A 19414-nucleotide genomic window follows, 5' to 3' on the forward strand; every position below is an offset into this window, starting at 1 on the left:
ATCAACACAAGTCTGCATTAGCATATTGTCTTTTTTTCAGAGACCTAAGGGAGAACCAGGGACACAGCCAAGCATCTCTGATGATTGCTACTGCATCAAGGTCGGCTGCCTCTGTAGAATGCCATGGAAACTTTAAAGAAAACTCTTTACCTTGGGGCATTTTTCTCTATTACTCTTGCTTGAAAGTGGATGAGGACCCACTTCTGGTGTGTTTGTTTGTTTGTTGTGTTTATATCCCACCTTTTTCTCCAAGGTGGTGTGTGTGGTTCTTCCCCTCCTCATTTAACCCCCACAACCCCCCTGTGAGGTAGGCTAGGCTGAGAGGAAGTGGCTGGTCTAAGGGCGCCCAGTGAGCTTCATGGCCAAGTGGAGATTTGAATCCTGGTCTCCCAGGTCCTAGGCTGACACTTTAACCGCTGCACCACACTTCTTAACACTGTAGAGATGGAAAAAGTACTAGAGAGCAATAAAAAGGGGCTGCATGTAATAGTAAACCATGTTTTAGCACTATGTACTTGCGCAGGAAGACACAGCCACAAGCACATGGCTCTCTCTCTCTCTCTCTCTCTCTCTCTCTCTCTCCCCCTCCCTCTCCCTCTCTCTCTCTCTCAACAACTCCTATACAGCAACCAGGAGGAATTCAGCAGAGTTTAGTTGCACTTTCCACAAAACCTGGCTTGTCAATACCTGCAAATCAAAGATTCTGGTTAAAACGAACAGTAAGCTTCATAACCTATACTTTGAAGCTGGGTTGTTTAAAAACAGACCAGAATTTGTTCCAAATTATGATCTGTGGTCCATGCAAAGCAAGCCAGGTCTTGTGGAAAGTGAACCTAAGCACTGCTTAAGTCCTCTCAACCACATTTGAAGTTGGGACACAGATGAGAGTGGAGATGCCATAATCTTTAAAGCTACTATTAAATCATCAGAGCCCAAATTCAGTGGGTGAAAGAGGAACGTAACAGCAAACCTAGGAGATTGAAACACCACTAAATACTGAAGTTTGGTGGAGCTTTTTCTACCTGTTGCCCTTTCAAGTTTAATTGCAGGTAACAACATGGGAAGTTACTCACCACAAGTTGGGATATCTTCTTCAGCTGATGAGGTTTGTTCATCTGTGGAGGGCTTCTTCTTTCCTAGGCCAATTATCTTTGTTATCTTCTTCCCTGTTACTTTAGACACAGTGCCCTTGGAATCTGTCTTGGAGCTCTTTTTCCTCTTTACTATTAAGAAAAGCATGCATGTGTCAGTCTTGCAAGATTTCAAAATTTCACACCTGCATCTTTAACAGCAGCCCGGCATCTACTATATACTTTGGAAAGTTGTTGTCTATGCATTTGGAGACCTCTTAAGGTATTGTAAGCAAATTTTGTGGGGTGGTTCCTGAGCTTAAGGAACAGGTTTTCAGCTACGTTGCGATACAACTGGACATCGTTATGAATCAAGCTGGCAGAATGAACCTTTCCTCAGAGTGAATGTATATGAAAATTCTATATTTTTTTTCACCTTTCCAGCACTTAAAATACTGTGAACATTTTATGGTGTGACTCAAACACTGTCAGTAGCATATTACCTTGCTCTTTTCCATTACAGATGGCAGCTATTCCATTTTCTACAATCCCCTCACCATCAGAACTTGGTCTTTCTGAAGATAGTTTCTGCAGGAGAAAAGAACTAGGTCATTAGTAATGGGGTCACATTGGAACTGATGTATTATGAATCAGAACGTGCCAACTATTTATCTGGCCATGGGACAAATTTGAGACAGTCAATAATTTATTTTCAAAAATTAACCTTTTCACAGAAGCATTAAATACATAATATTTGTCAAACCCACTCAATATTACATTATTCCTCCACTGTGGAATTATCTGTACAATACTTTTGTAAAAAATGATCAAAGTGCTTTGATTCTCTCTATATAAACCACAGTCCAGATTTACTTTCCTTGTGTAGTTATTTATAAATGACCCGGGGGAGTCATGTGGAGCTCAGTAACAAAATGGAAAGTATTGCATTTCCTAATAGAGACTATACCTCTGCCCTTATTTCCCATTACATTTCTGCCCATGGCCTTTACTTGACCGCCCTTGGATCATTCTCCTCAGTGTTCTTGCTATTCTCCTAACAGAAGAGGGAGTTCATTCTAGCCTTTATCTGACACCAGATCACTTGCATTGCGATTAAATGCCTCCTTAAAACCACTTTTTTAGCAACGTTTGGCTTCACCTCTAAATTCCCACCCAGCCACAACTATGACCCTTTTACTTGTGACTGGCCTGCCCCTGGACAGTCATGTGTCAGAGAAGATGCCTGCAGGAAAGGAGCCTAGCCATGAACAGCTGCTGCTGCTACTGCTTCTGGGTAGACTTCCATCAACTCAGAACTCCCAGTCATGCAGAGGTCCCAACTGATAGCAGCCTTACTGCACAATGCTTTTTATATTTGTGGTGCTACGAAAAGATAACAGGAAGAAAATTAGCCTATCCACATGTACATCTGAAAAGAGCTGTTAAATCTTTTCACAGTACACCTTTTACCCTCTTTCTCTTCATTCCACCTCCCAGGGATTTCTATATTCATTTTCTTTATGCATATATTTAGTCCTTGATCTCACTATGCTCCAAAATTTAAGCATTCCTTCATTGTGCTGATGTTCCTGAAAATATCTGAATAATGGTGCTGGAATCCTGCCTGTCCTTATAACTTCTGTGCTCACAAACAGTCAGAGCTCTCTTTGGCAAACACTGTGCCAAAAACAGCATTCACAGCAGTTGCAGAAGAAGATTGCTCTTATTCCTGTATGAGTGTGTAGTAGTTGTTTTGAGGGAAAGCATTTTTCCCATTTCCTTTTTGCAGTAACAGAAAATTACTTTTTTGTAATTTGTTTTCCTGCACACAGGCTGATGTACCCAAAGTACACATCTCCTCCTCATTTGTTCTGTTAACTTGCAGGCAGCAGCAGCAGGAACAGTGGCAGCAGGGGTGTGCAGTGAATGGAAACTAAGTTTTCCTTTCTCTCCTCCATCACCCTAATGCCCTGGGCAGCACTAGCACATCAGGGCAGAACACCCAGAGGACTAAGCAAAGCAGCCCAGAGGAAAATTACCGTGCTTTTTCATCTATAAGACGCCCCCATGTATAAGATGCCCCCTATTTTGGGGGACTGAAATTTCAGAAAATGAGGGGAGATGGCAAAGCTTTTTTTGCGGAGGACTGCCCAGAGCTGTTGAGCTTTTGGGGGGGGCGGAATGCCAAAAACTGCTCACCTGCACACGCCTCTCAAAATCCACCTCCTGTCTGTCCCCTCGCCAGCAGAAGCTGCCAATTGCCTGCCCAATTGCTGCAGCGTTGGACAATCAACACCACCCATTGATGCAGCAATCAGTAACACGCACAGTAGCCGCTGACAGCAACCAATCAAACGCACACCCTATGCACTATCCATGTATAAGACGATGCCCACTTTTTAGCATGGTTTTTAAGGGGGAAAACCTCATCTTATCCACGGAAAAGTATGGTATGTCTCCAATGGTTCCCTGGGCTTCATGCCCTGAAACAGGAGGGTATCATTTGTCTACCATGTTTGACTTTAAAGATCAGGCAGATCAGGAAACCAAAAATGAAAGGTCATTAACAAGAAAACGAAAAGGACAGCGATCTTCCAAATTTTTCAAAACAGACATGGGGAAGGGGGCTTGTTTTGCAAGTCTGTGTGCCTGAAATGATCAGCACACAACTAGTTAAAATGTATTACTTAAAAATGTAGAAACCCTTATTTGAGATAGTGACATATATGAAGAGACTCTCAACCAAACCATTATTCTTAGAAAAGGTTAACTACCCATATTTCATGGTGCAACACTCATACACTGCATTTTCCAGTAGTCTTATTGTACAATTACCTTTTCCAGTTCAGTCTTGTGCACAGGAGAATTAGATGAAGGTCCATCTGAATCTGTAGCTCCAATATAGTTGCTGCAAACTTCCTTAATTACCTTCAAAGAAATGCAAAAAGAAAAGAGCCATTTTTTCTTGAAACTGAAGATATTGTACTGGAGGGGAGGAGAACATATAAGAGATTGGGATTGTAGTTAGCTGCTATCTTGAAAATATCATAAATATCATAAAAATATGAATTCCGATACTTCTCAAGGATGCCATCTTTTTATACTTCCCATTATGTTTAGTCAGCTTCTTTATGCATGTCTTGGAGGAGCCACAAGGTAAAGAGATGGAAGGTTTCAACTTCCATAATAGCTAAACCCAAATCTGAGCCAGAGAAAGGCTTGCATAAAAGGGCCCTGCAAACCAACATAACAGGACTGAGCCCTGAGGCAAATAATACTGTGTCAGACACATTAAGTACGAGTTATCCAATGTAGGAACCTCGAAACAGCAATGCAGCAGTGGGGACAGCCATGGATCCCAATATAGTCCATTCCCCTGAGAGGTGCATGAAAAAATGTTGAAATGCACACACAAATGCCACTTTTGCCCTGGCTGGAACAAGCCAACAAGACTTCAGATATGGGGTCGACCTTTAACTCTGCTCAGTCTTGCTGCTCAGGACCAGGGCTTAGGATTGCTTGACCCATCTCGCTTCTTAGCCTTGTTGCACAACCACCATTTATAAAAATAGCTTACAACAGTTGTCTGACCCTTCATAATTTTTAAAATTTCCATTGATGCTATTATTTTTTCAAGCATCATGTACCATATCGAAACAATTTTATAGCAAGTGTAAATTATGTAAGTTATGTTGTCATTGCATTATTCCACGCCAGGGGTCAGCAACTTTTTTCAGCAGGGGGCCGGTCCACTGTCCCTCAGACCTTGTGGGGGGCCGGACTATATTTTGGAAAGAAAAAAATGAACAAATTCCTATGCCCCACAAATAACCCAGAGATGCATTTAAAATAAAAGCACACATTATACTTATGCAAAAACACCAGGCAGGCCCCACAAATAACCCAGAGATGCATTTTAAATAAAAGGACACATTCTACTCATGTAAAAAGATGCTGATTCCCGGACCATGTGCGGGCCGGATTTAGAAGGTGATTGGGCCGGATCCGGCCCCTGGGCCTTAGTTTGCCTACCCATGTTCCACGCCATTTACTTCAATGCAAAGAAACACAATGTTGGGGGGGGCGGCAATCCATCACATATCATTTGTGGAATGAAAACAGCAGCAACAGTAAATACAGATAGTATTCACTTGATTGATTTCAGTTCTGGGTGTGAGACGAACAAGCATACATGGGAAATTTCCACTCCCACTTCTGTTTTCACCAGTCATTCCTGACAGCAACAGAAGACGGGGCTGGAATGGAGACATGTCCTTGCATGAAACCTCCTTCTCAACATCACAACAGAATGAGTTCTTTTCCCCCCCTAGTGCCAGCCAGATCTTCCTACTTATTTTGGCAATACAGCCAGATGGGATACGGATTTTCTGTTCTGCCACTCTGGAATATATCTCGAGGGATTTTTCAGCAACACCACTATACTTAACAACTTTTACTTTTCTTCTGTATCACAGGCACCCCCACCAGACTAGTTAATAATTCTTTTCAAAGCGTTTAAAAAATTGGTAGGAAAGATGGAGTAATAAGGCTGATTTGTTGGACAAAATGCTAAGCATTTTTATCTAAAAATGTGAATTCTAAAACAGGTTTGGAAGTATTCAAAAAAAATTCAAATGGGTGGGTGTACTTCCATTTACTGCAAATGTACTGTACAAAGAAAGCTGCATTTCTGCTGCTGCCTCTTTCATGACCCTGACAAAATTGCTCATATTTTCAGCATCTGCTCATCCCACAGAGTCAATTAGTTTTGGCCACACACAATAATGGAAGTCAAAGAGAGGACACAAGAAATAACTTGGCAGTGATCATGGAGCTGTATCTGTGCAGTCATGCATTTTCTCAAAAGCCTTATTTCACCACTACAGCAGGAAGGGATCCAGGGTCCTCACAGTCATCAAGACAGCTGTTTCCATCCAAAAGAGATCGCTACAAAGGAAGCTTTGGTGGGTTGTGGGTAGAGACCTGCACACCCTCAATCCCACTGCAGTGGCAATTTTATTTGATTTAACCATGCTCTTCAAGCACAAATCAACAAATTAAATACAATGAAATCATCAATAAACTGAAAATTATAAAATGGCAGAAGAGATCCTGCAGCACCAGCATCCGATCAGCTTCTGAATGGAACTGAAAATCATGGTTTTGACCTGTGAAGGCCTAAAGGACCGCGCAGAACTCCTGAGGTCACCTTCTCCACTCTGCTGCATTATGATCCTTGAGATCAACCTGGATCACCATTTTGACTACACTATCTGCAGGCCAACTTTACACACCAAGGTAGCAAAAAGAGGCATGTCATGGAACTGAAGACGTGTCAAAGCCAGAATAGTTTCTAGATAAATTGTAAGGGATTTTTACTTGGGCTGATTTTAATTGTTCAAATAAAACAGATGTAGAGTAATAGTCATCCTTGCACTGTGTTATTTGTGCTTTGGTGGGTATTTCTATCCTGTTTGAAGGAATGGGTTGGTGCAAGCTAGAAATCCAAGTAATAAATAAAATGCAAAGCCATATATTTTAGTGACACAGCAAGAGGCTAGGCTTGTTCAGGGCATTATCCTTCCCTTTTAAGGTATCTTTTGATACTGCAGGTATGCACTGTTGAAACTACTGCAAGATCTCCATGATAATTCATACAAGATACTACTGCAAGAGAAGGTCGCCCATGTATGTACATAAGCAGCTATGGGTAAATGCAATCTTGCTTTTGTCAACTCTGTGCAATCACATAGGGAAGATGTGTTATCTGAAGAAAGACAGGCCCTGGAAATGTTGTCTCCCTCCTGCCTCTCAGATTTAAGACATGGTGCCTGAAGGTTGACCAGGGAGAAAACATAGGTTTCTGTACTTTTTCTGCTGAGGTGGTACAAAGTTCAGGCGACGTCAGCATGGTATATAGAGCTGTCCTGTACCTCCAGAAGGGAAGCAAGGGCACTCTGGCCCTGCCAGCCCCATCCACAGGACTAAGGACCAATGGCACCCCACCCTACCAGGAAGAACATCAGGGAAAGGGAAAGACCAGACTGGCCCCAGTCACTGGCCAGAGACTAGAAGGTTGCTCTCCACCACCAGCTCCACCTGGAAGCTTGCCTGTAACTACACCGTGAGGGGGAGGCCATGGTAGCCCTTTGCAACAGCCAGAGGACTAATGGGTGTAGCTGCATCATTTCTGTCCAAGTAAGGATTAGGGCTTTCATAATGTTTGCCTATCAAGAAAAATCAAAAATGGCCTAAACTGTCATTGATAACTATAAAAATGTATTTATTCCAGCCCAATTATGGGATGGTGCTAGTTTAATTCTGTACTTAAGAGCCTCTAGTTGACCCTAACACCTTGTGAATATTTGCAAAGGGTAGTACGTAGGTGAAAGCAGGTGGTGCTTTAAGAGAATGAAGACTGGGAAGGAGGGGGGACCAATCCCTTGAAAAATAACCCGAGCATTACACAATTTGTGTGATATGTGACACATGGTCCAGACAGGATTTCTTCCAAAACTCCATCTTGTTACATCATACCTAGAATTGTTTACAAAACCTGGAAGAACCTTTTCAGAACCTGAAACAAGCTGCTGAATGAGATGTCCATTGTGGCAAATAATTGAACTCGACACATTTCTGACAAGAGTGGTACTTCAGGAAAGGTAACAGCTGGAATGCCATTGTTGTGGCCATGGTTGTTGCAAAATGTTTGTAATTTGATGGCTTTGAGATTTACAGTACTGAAGTATTGTGATCACAATACACAGAGAGTCATATTTCTCTCTTTCCCGCTCTCTTTCCCTGTCTTTTGTTGGAAGTTAAATAAAATGTTGAGATTTTACACTATAACCAAAATGGCTTCTGCTTGCTATTTCTGAATATACTAACTTCTCATATGCTGTTTCTCCAATGTTGGGTTGTTGTTGTTTTTTTAAAAAATCAACATAAACTGTTTACTTATGAACACACATGGGATTATCATTATGTCTAAACAAATTATTTTAAAGCACTTTGGACCAGATTCAACTAAGCAGATGCACAATGCTAGCAGATTGAGACATTCCTCTCCTCCCCCATGTATATTCCTCTCCCCCCAATGACCTCTGGAGGGTCTGGAGACCCTCCCTGAACAGCCTGTGCAGGGGGAGAGGGGAGATCATTCTGTTGGGCAAGCTGAAACGCTTTCACTGATGGAACCATTGGAAAACCATGATGATAAATTATTCCCCCAGCTACACACACAAAAATATTCAGAACAGCTACTGAAAAGTAAAAGGTGCAAAGTTTTCCCTAGGAATTTTATCAGAATAGATATATGGTTGATTATTTCACAATATGCAGCAGATGACTAAAGAAGAATTTTGGTGTATATTATGCAGTGGGCATGTTAAATAACAAGACTTGACCAATTTTATCCAAAAGTAAAAACTGAAGAACAAGGTTTATTTTATTTCAAGTTACATAGGATTAAACATTTCCCCTGATTACTACTGAACAATGTGCAAAAAACACTTAGAATGAAGTCACTTAAAAGTGCTTTGAAAGACAACTATTAGAAATCTGCAACAGTTTTTGGGATTCTTGGCTACATAATCCATCCTCAAGTATTGGAATGAAACAACACCATGTGCCTCACCTACTTATACTTAGGAAGACCTACCTTTTTAAACGATTAAAAGAGAAAGGATTAAAGGAGAAAGGCAAAGCAAATGAAATAATATATTTTTTAAAAGATTATCTTAAATTCCCCACAAATAAGCAGGGCATAGAGTAGGGAATGCAAACAAACCTGCCTGATCCATCTGAACCTTCCTAGTGCTCCAGAGAATGAATATATATAGCCCATCAAACCAGAATTGAAAGACACAGGAAAAAAAGCAGGAAGGTAGGTAGGGATACTGATGTTTATGGTACAGTAGTAGCTTTCCATACTGAGGCACACTCTGTGTCAAGAACCTGTTACCAATAGTTTAAGCAACCAGAGGAAGTCAGGCAATATAGTTCAGAAACCCAAATAGAGCTCAGAGACCAATATCAGCACTTAGGCTAAGTTCTTATCAGGTAATTGGGCACAGAGAGACAAAAGAGGGAGGGAAACCTGTATCAGAAATTTTAACTAACAATTCCGTTTTTGAGATCAAAAGGCAAGGGACAAATACTACAAATCAATGTTGTGAAAGAGACTTTCCTCCAACCCTTTTCTGGTTTAGACCAAGGAAGTAGACTTTATAACCTGATGAAAATCAGAGTTCAAGTAACATGCAAGGGGAAGGTTTTTTACAGATCTGGGAAAGGTGTTATGCAAGAATCCAGCACAAACAAGTAGGCACAGGACCTAGGCTCACACAAAGAAGCATATACAGTTAGAACCGAAAAGGTGCCGTCATGCAGGCAGGGCAGGAAGTCAGGAGCAGGAGCTGAGCTCAGGCTACAAGGCAGAACAGAGGGCAGACATAGTAGGAAGGCTCCAGAATAGATCAAAGGGTCTCTGAAGCTTACCGCTACCAGGACAGCTCCAAAACACACTTATTCAAAAGAGGACTCCCAACTTGGAAAGGAGCATGGACACATAGGAGGAGATCCCATCAAAGGAGGATTCCAGACAGGACAAGACGGCACAAGACATGACAGACCTGAGGCAAAGAACAAGGGGCTGCACCAGCCAGCTGTGTGGAGAGTTAGTGGGAAACCTGCTGCTTCAAACACAAAACTTTAAAGGAGATATACAGTACACTCTACGATAGGGCAAGCAGGGGAAAGATGTGACTGTATTCACACTGCCATTTGCCACCAAGCGGCACACTGTTGACTAAACCACAACATTTTATAAAGCATTTAATGAAGATGTCCGATTCTGGGAAGGTTCCTGTATTGCAAAATAGCTCATTTGCAAGGAAGGAGTGGAATTAGAATGAGAGAAGGCTGCATGTGAGACAGGCTTCCACTCTAGCCAGTGCATCTTGTCTCTGAAGCAGAACAGGCAGTGTGAAAATAGCCCTTCAGTCCTTACAAGGTAGCTGCTTCCTTGTGCAAACGGGCATGAATCAGAATGCCAATTTGCAAACGAAACAGCATGTAAAGGCAAATGGGAAAGAATTATTCATAAACTACTTTAATAAATTTCAAGAGCCACTGGAGAAAAGTTACCGTATTTTTCGCTCTATAGGACGCACTTTTTCCCCTTCAAAAATGAAGGGGAAATGTGTGTTTGTCCTATGGAGCGAAGAAGCCATAGCCCCGCGACCCTCTCCCGGCTGGAGAGGTGACGCGCGACTATGGCAGGAGCCTCTTTAGCCGCTCGTCACCTCTCCAGCCGGGAGAGTGCGTGGGGGGCTAAAGCAGCCCCCCGAGCCCCTCTCCCAGCTGGAGAGGTGACGCACGGCTATGGCAGGAGCCTCTATAGCCACACATCACCTCTCCAGCCGGGAGAGCGCACGCACGGCTAAAGCAGCCCTCTGCGACCCTCTCCCAGCTGGAGAGGTGACGCGCGACTATGGCAGGAGCCTCTCCGCTGCTCGCCTTTCCCTGCTCCCCGACCTGCTCTTTGGGGCTGGTGGTGGGCTTCCCCCTGCCAGCCCCAAAGAGCAGGTCGAAAGGAACCTGAAGCCTGGAGAGCGAGAGGGGTCGGTGCGCACCGACCCCTCTCGCTCTCTAGGCTTCCAAGGTAGCCGCCTGAAGGCGACTGAACGGCACCTTGTTTTAGAGGGGGAAAACAAGAGGGGGACAATTCTCCCCCTCTCTGCGCAGCGCCTCCTGCCGCTTCACTGAAGGGGTGCTGGGCAGAGAGGGGGATAATTTTTTTTCTTGTTTTCCCCCCTCTAAAACAAGGTGCATCCTATTTTCCAGTGCGTCCTATAGAGCGAAAAATACGGTACTTTGCCTGAGAGTCCTTCTGAAATTAATTTAGGCTTCAACACTGCAAAGGAGGTGGAAGTACATGAAAAACTGAACTATAGCAATTACAGGCAACTGCTTACTATGTGGCAAAAGTGCCTTGATAAGAGTAGAAGCATTGAGCTCATTCCGTTTCTGAGGTCAAGGACAACTTTCTGCCAAAATTAATCACCTGCCTTTCTATTGTACTTTGTCAGCATGCAGTTGGATTTCAAAATATGGACACTTCAGAGCCCCCCTAAGGCAGGGAAATTTTAAGTGGCTACTACAGAATCATAAATACAAATGTAACACTTTTTGCCTTAGCTTTTTAGAGAAACAATACTTTTTGCCTGCAAAAAGATGGCCCTAACATTCTATAATGTGCAGTCATCAGCCAAGCTGCAATTGTTTGGAACAAAGTCCCAATGGAACAAGAGAAGTGAAATCTGGTGACTTTTAAGTGAACTGAATCAGGACTAACTTTAGCCAAAAGTAGGGCCATTTACATTTCAACTACTTCGGATCGTTAGTGAAACCTGAATAATTATACTTTTTTAAATAACCAAACATATGAACAGAAAAAAGTAAAACAACAAAAAGTAGAAGCTGGGAGTGAAAATTTGATAAGGCAGGAGCAGATTAAAAGATGAATGAGTACTAGGTCACATCACCAGTTGATTGAATCCTCAGAGGAGGACAACAGCAACAACACCACACTGAGCCATGTCATACAATGTTTATGTATGGCTTAAGGATACTAGTGGGCTGAATTATCATGCCTCCAGTAGCAGCTGGCAGAATGCTAGGGGTGGAGCTGCATTGCTCTCCCAACTCCCCAACACCATGTGTGGCTGCTACTTACCAAGGGGTGTGGCATGAACAGCTCAGTGTGATGCTCAGTGTGATGCGCAGCGGCAGAGCCAATTTGACTCTCCTGCCACAGTGTGGGGGACCATGCTGCACTGCCTGCACCTCACCCTCTCAGTAAGCAGCAGCCAAAACATGGCGTTGGGAAGCTGGGAGAGCAATGTAGACCCACCTGCACCACACCATAGGCCAACGCTGCTGCATGCCCCAACGCCACGAGTAATGGAATAGTGCCGACACTTCACACTTCAAACATATCTTCAAGTTTACTCACATTCTTAAACACACTTTTATGGCACCAAGATCACTATAGGAAATGGGACTGGTTAAAATTGCAGTACATACCTTCAGCCATTGATCTGCCTGCTCCTTGCTCTGTACAGCAAGCACTAAAGCATCTTGCCCCTGGTGTGTGATTTTCAGCTCATGCTTCTTCTTTTTACTATCTTTGGGAATGTACGTAATACTGCAGCCACTCAACAAAAGTTCCATCTGAGGCTGTTGGTCCTTGGAACTCTTATAGCACTAAACACAGTTAAGAATGATATTAGGACAAAGCTTCATGGTGCGCAAAAAGCAGCTCCAATCTAAAGCTAAAAAAAATTTGCTTCATCTTTCCACTAATCAAAGATAAACAGCATCAACATTAGCACAGCTATATTGAGACCATGTCATGGTTTCTAAAATAGCAATAAAATTTGTTGTCAGAAAAACTAGTAATGAAGCAGAAGCCCCAGCTGAATTCTAGTACTCTGATCCACAAAGCTTTTGCACTATGGCAATAAATTTTGCTGCTGTGGGATTTTGTGATAAGTGGGTTGTCCTGCTGGTTATGTTCTCACCAGGCTAATGGCAGCAGCAAGTCAGCCAGCACACTCAGGCAGGTGGCTCACAGCCTCATGGATAGTTTTCCCAGGCTTCAATACATTATAACTGGCATTATCACAAAAACCATAAATTTTAGTCACCAGTAGTTTGTTTTCTTTGATCACACAAAGCAGTTTAGTCCACTGCCCGAATCGCTTCTTTCTTAAAAGGAAGGCACAGATTTTAGCATCCTTAACAAGGTCCATCGATGCTTCTTCAGAAGGCCACTGGTGTCTCATTTTCTTCCCTTTCCCATCCTCATCCTCTTCATCATAAGACTCATAAGAGCTGCTCATAGCATCAGAATCGTAATCTTAGGAAAGAAGTGGGGAGTTCTATTAAAATAAACTTAACCAAACAGCACATTCCAACAAAGCAACATTTGGAACAAAACAGTCTGCTCAGAATGATCTCATGTCTATTAAAACATTTTCTTAAGTGGTATCAGTAGAGTACAAGATCAATAGATGTAACTCTACTGAGTTTTTATAGAAGTACAGTGGTACCTCTGGTTGCGAACGGGATCCGTTCCAGAGGCCCGTTTGCAACATGAAAAGAGTGCAATCCGCAGCGGCGCATCTGCGCACGTGCAGGTTGTGATTCGCCACTCTGTGCATGCGTGTGACATCATTTTGCGCTTCTGCGCATGCGCGAGTGGCGAAACCCAGAAGTAACCCTTTCTGGTACTTCTGAGTCGCCACGGGACGTAACCTGAAAGAACGTAACATGAAGCGGACATAACATGAGGTATGACTATATCACATTTACATTTTCACTAACAAAGTTAGCTTACAAATGATAACCAAATCCACAATAACTATAAAACAAAGGAAGAAACGCAGAATCCTAAACCTGTTTGTTTGGGAAGTTGGTTCAAATGTTTAAAGGCCTTGTTGTCCAGCCCTCTCTCATTAACCACATCTCCTCATACTGTGAGAAGGAAAATGCTGATCTCATAGACACCCAAATCCCAGGCCTGCCTCCTTGTACATAAAATAAGTTTTATATGCCCATGAAAGAGCAAATGTTTAATCAGTTTGTGCAGTCCCACAATGACTTCAATGCGACATTCTTAAGTGAGCCAACCAGATGTCTATGGGAAGCCCTCTCTCCCTCAGAATCCCCAGAAATTGGTGCTCAAAGGCATTCTGTTTCTAACACTGAAGCCACAGATATAGTGGCAGCACAATTCAAACCCAAGATCCACCAGGATGATAAGTAAGTTTTCTCGCCGAGCCCTTATCCTTGCTTAGCCAGAGGCACAGCAGGGAAAGTCTCCTATCCCAGCTCAGGCTGAACTGAGGCCAGTGTAATAAGGAGTGTGGCTGGGTGGGATAACACATGGGTGACTTGAACCTATTCCAAACCCCCTTCAGCTTGGTCATGTGACCTAACATTCTGGCAAGGGATTGGACTAGGTGACCCTCAGGATCCCTTCCAACTCTAGAATCCTATGGAACCTACACCGTCAGAAAAGGTGGTGTAAGTCAAACTCTATTTTAAAGGCTTGTTTTCCCTCTGCCAGACTCAGGCCAGCTCAGCTGGCAGTAGCCTTGTTCCTCAATGGAGTTTGGAAATAAGGGTAACTTATGCCAGCTTCATTTATGCCGGTTTAAATTACCCAGAGTAGAATCTGCTGGCTTCCTATAGTTAGAATTGCTTGGTAAAAAGGTCAAGCGGATCATTATTTGAAAAGTGCAAGACAGTCTTGAATGCTTGAGTAGCATACAGTGAGCAAAAGTAATTCTTGGTAGGTAACCTAGAATACTGATCAAGTGTCACAGGCTCAACACAGGCTCAATCCTACCAACAAATGAAAGGGAATCTAGCTTAGCTAAAACAAGTTTATCAGTTCTGTGCAGATATAATATATATTGTCTGCATTTTTTCCCTGTTTGCAGATGACTTTACTCAGTTGTGTATCCTTTACTCACTGGATGTGATGTATTCTGGAGCCTTTCCTGGACTGAGTGGTACTGCTTCCTCATAGTAACCTTCAGGAAGGGATGAGGAAGGTAACGGTGGTGGACCATTATCTGGTGGCTAAATGGGGGAGGAAAGTTTATTTTAGTTATTATTTATTTAATATTTATATTATATTATATTAATATACCACTGTATCAAAAAACTATTATCGCAGCGGTTTACAACAATATAAAAACATAAAAGCAGGCAATAAAATAATAAAAAGTTAAAAGCAAGTTAAAGCAAAAAAACAAAAACCAAGCATCAATAGACCATTGTGGGGGGTGTACTCCCAAATGCCTACATAGGCCTGGCACAACAGAAAACTTTTCAGCAGGCATTTAGAAGTTGGCACAGAAGGCACCCCCTGACTCTCTGTTGGCAGGGTGTTTCTCAGGACTGGGCCGATGACACTTAAAGCTCAATTTCTCATTGTTGTCAAACAAGCCTCGCCAGCTTTGGGAATGACCAAAAACTCTCTTGCAGATGATCTCTGCGGCTGAGCTGGAATATAAGGGTCCAGGCGGTCCCTGAGGTATCCTGGCCCCAAGTTGTTCAGGGCTTTGTAAATCAATGCAAGAACCTTAAATATGGCTCATTAGCAGATGGGACAGCTAATGCAGCTGTTTTAACAACACTGTCACATGTTCTCAACCAGAATCTCCCATCATCAATCTGGCCGCGGCATCCTGCACCATCTGGAGCTTCTGAACCAGACCCAAGGGCAGCTCCACAAAAGTGAAGCACATTGAATGGCCAAAAGAAAACATCAAAGTGTTGTGGTTGTTGTTTTACATTATGTTCAGATCTTGCAACTTAGGAATCCTGCATGGAAATTTAAACGTCCAAATGCAGCTTTTGTATAATCACAGCAGACCACTCAGCTAAGCTGCCTTTTCTTCTAAGGTAGTGAAATGTGATCTGAGTGTTCTACCAATTACTTAGTAGCACAGGACTGCGCCCAAAAGTCTTCCACATCAAGACGATGTGTAACAAAGTAGAGAAAGTGATTATGATGGACTCTGTATCGATGGAGAATTTATTGGCTACTGCAAGGCTGTAATCTTAAGGAAGGAAAGAGAACCAAATATACTTGAATGACCTGCTGGTCTTGTCAACAGGGTGGAGGAGTGGTCTTGTGTCCCTCCACCCTTTTCCTTTCCCCCACTTTAACTATTTGCCTTCTATTGAAAGCAATGGAAGGGAAATAAAAGGGACCAGACTATGCCACCTCCAGGGCTGGCATCATTCATCCCCTGGTTTGGGGACCTACCAGAAAGGACTTAGTCCCACACAACGCACTCCCAGGGCCAAAGGATGGCATGGCCTGACAAATTCAGCAAATCTGCTGGTTGCAACGTAAATCAAGCAAAACCAAGCAACGGGTAGTCGTTTAAAACAATAACACAAATGTTTGTAATTCTAAATGGAAAGACAGAGATGTTAAATATTCAAGAATAAAGTTATCAAAGTACTTGCCCAACAGTTAAAATATCACATGGGCCTAGGGCTAAGATGTGGCAGCATTTACAAAGATGGTCCACAGCAAAATGTGCCTAGATGAGTCAGATGCTTTCCATAAAAATGCAGGTTCAACCAAGTTGAAGAGACTGATTGGGAATAATAAAATCACTGAGTTGAGAAAGTCATTAGAAGGAGGGATGGAGATCCCTAAACATTATCATGTTGCTATTTTAACAGCTGTGGTAGAATGAACAAATACAAGTAAAAATTACTCGTGCTGGGAATTGGAAGAAAGCAAGTGGGACCTGAAACAATATGTGGTGTGGATTAATTCTCTTCAGGACTCCAAGCAGCCATACCTGGAAGAATTTCACTATTAGTTATAGGATTGAACAGATATTTCTCTGGCAGCATATAAACATTATTAGTGAGCTAGAATGTGTTTTTCTTTAAGGTGGAGAATGCAGACAGCCTGATATTAGGATAGCTTTGGTCCCTTAGGTGAGAGGTGAAGGGAGGGGTATTTAGATGAGGCATCATGTTTACAGAATTATTTTTCTTGGTGTAGTGTGAAGCGTCACTGCACGGTTGTGAGAAAGTTGGAGGAAGTATCTTCTATAACCTTCAGAACTACTGGAGATTCTGCCCACCTGCCCCTGCAGAGTGAGAGGTGGAGAGGGCAAGTGCCTGGTATGAATGCTTTGTTCATGGGATGTTTATGGATTACTTCTTGTATGTCAGTATTTGTCCAGGTTTGTCTGGGTCTCACAGAGTAGGCATGCGAGTATGTTGTTGTTTGAGGATGGGAAGCCGAACTGTGGGAATAGTGTCAAGAGTGTGATCTGACAGTGTCCTAGAATAGTAATTATGAGCATATTAGTTTAGGGTGTTTTTGAGTTTCATTAGTGTGAATGTGTTGTTCATGTATAGAATGTGCTTGGGTGGAACAGAATGTGATGTATTTTTAGCAGTAATTATGTTTTTGTTGTATAGGGGGCTGGGAATGCAATTGGATTGTGACTGCTTTTGCATATGTGGACTTGATTTTTCTTTTGCCCCATTGTTGATCCTGTTGTTTAAAATGTGGAAATTACACTTTTCATCTGTAATAATCTATTTTCTAGTCCTTAAAGGATTTTTTGTTTGGCAGTTTGCTATGTTTTACAATGTAGAATTTTATTTCCATTTGTGAAGCTGATTTTTATGCATAATGTGCTAAGAAGATGCACTATTTAGTTGTTCATTGTGTCAAAATGGGAAATTAGTTGTATTTTTGTATTTGTTTTTAATTCTCCTAAATAAATAAATTATCAACAGTCAAAATACTAATTATCAACTTACGTTATCAAATAACAACTAAATATTAACAAATATAGTCTATCAAATACTTACGTTAAATACAATTATACACTAGCTGTCAAATACTGTCTAATATTAACGTCTATTGCATTCAAGCCATGAAATATAGTCATTTACATTGTACAGTAACAGGGATTTTCACACTATGTCCCAGGGCACCCTGAGTTCTTTGGAGGAGTAGATTAAAGACAGCTTCTGCCCTTGGTCTGCAATGTGCAACCACAGGAATGTCTGGTGTTACAAGACCCAAGTGAGTACAAGACCCAAGAACACACTGCAGCATCTTGTACAATGTTCAGGGATTCTGTGGAGAACACAGATAAATTCCTTGGCATATGTCAGTAGAGCACTCACTCCCTGAAGATAGAAGTATGAAAACAACTGAGACTGATTAACATGTCAGCTATCCAGTATCGCAAAATATTAATTGGCAGGCATCAAATACGGAAATCAATTAAAATTGGGTGAAAATTTGGTGTAGTATCTTCATTGAAAATGAAACACTGGGAATAGTCAATAAGCAAATTTGTTTCAATGATATTTAAGTATGGACAGGAAGACCTGGTGGATAATATGTTAAGTATTAGCTCAAAGTGAAAGTCAAATTGCTCTACAAGTAGAAGGCATGGCAAGAAAGGTATGGCAAATCATCCTACTGGGTACGCTGCTTTCACACTTTAAATAGATATGAGGGAACAGGATATACACTCAAACAAACAAATAGGTAAACGAATTCCAAAGCTGTACTATTTAAAAAAAATTGAGAAAGATCTCTTCATTAGCAAACACTTAGAATATACTCACCAGCCATTGCTGAGGAATCTCTGGCAGAGGCATCTGTGGAGGAGCAGGTAAGTTACTGGTAACCTCTTGTTTCTGTGCATTTTCTTTTATTTCAAAATCTAATGTGAGGATGGGGAAAAGACTATGTAAAATTGATATTAATTAACGGAGTTGGTGATGCTTACCATGGCATCAACTCAAAGCTTACACATAGGACATGGGGTGGGAGAGAAGGAATAACACATTACAAGGGCAGTGACTTGCTAAATGAAAATAAAAACAAGAGGGGAGTTAAGAATCCTTACTTTAAGAAGCCACTAAAGTTTATCATGAGGGAACATCCTTGAAGCTGCAAAGAAAAGAATGGGAAGGCACTCTTGCCCCCACTTGAGGCATGAAGAGAATGATGCAAATCTTTCCTCTGGGAATGGGGCACCAGTGAGAGTTGTGGCCTATCCAGTGCAAAGACCCCCTCCTCCCTTGAAACAGCCTTTAACTGAAACCATTGGCTGTTTTCAAGACAAAATGCCATGGGGTGGCAGTTTTAGAAGGGTCAGAAAGTAAGTGGTCAACCCTCCACTCTCCATGCCCTGTGACACCACCACCCCTTAAAAAAGAAGTCCCTCACACACAGGGAAATGAGACTTGAAAACAGCCTTTCATTGGGCTGAATGAGAAGCTGCTTTCAAGCCTAATTGCTGTGCAGAGAAGAGTTAACCCTCCTCCTTCCTCCATAAAACACCCATTCCCTGTTAGAGGCATGAACTGTTTGTGCCCAGTTTGACCATAATCCCTGCCCTCAGCACTAACAAACAAACAAACAAACAAACAAACAAACAAACAAACAAATAATAATAATAATAATAATAATAATAATAATAATAATATTATAATATTATTTATACCCTGCCCATCTGGCTGGGTTTCCCAGCCACTCTGGGCGGCTTCCATCCGAATATTAAAAACACAATACAGCATCAAGCATTAAAAACTTCCCTAAACAGGGCCGCCTGTAGATGTCTTTTAAAAGTAAGATAGTTGTTTATTGCCTTGACATCTGCTGGGAGGGCATTCCACAGGGCAGGCGCCACTACCGAGAAGGCCCTCTGCCTGGTTCCCTGTAACCTCACTTCTCGCAGCGAGGGAACCACCAGAAGGTTCAC

General features: G+C 42.1%; 1 protein-coding gene across 4 annotated transcripts in view; it reads right to left on the reverse strand.

Annotated features, from left to right (window-relative positions):
* Window positions 1–19414, reverse strand: part of AFAP1 (actin filament associated protein 1) — a 47906-nt gene that overhangs the window by 17517 nt on the left and 10975 nt on the right. For all 4 annotated transcript variants that reach the window (XM_081872679.1, XM_081872677.1, XM_081872678.1 and 1 more), the window contains exons 3-9: window positions 18273–18370; window positions 14615–14723; window positions 12782–12993; window positions 12159–12338; window positions 3906–3998; window positions 1574–1658; window positions 1074–1223 (exon numbers count right to left, since the gene is read on the reverse strand). In XM_081872679.1, coding sequence (XP_081728805.1) covers window positions 1074–1223; window positions 1574–1658; window positions 3906–3998; window positions 12159–12338; window positions 12782–12993; window positions 14615–14723; window positions 18273–18370 — 927 coding nt within the window. The remainder of the gene's footprint in view (window positions 1–1073; window positions 1224–1573; window positions 1659–3905; window positions 3999–12158; window positions 12339–12781; window positions 12994–14614; window positions 14724–18272; window positions 18371–19414) is intronic.

This window comes from Podarcis erhardii (assembly GCF_964252035.2).
Source record: "Podarcis erhardii genome assembly, chromosome: 8".
In the NCBI taxonomy this organism is placed as follows: Eukaryota; Metazoa; Chordata; class Lepidosauria; order Squamata; family Lacertidae; genus Podarcis; species Podarcis erhardii.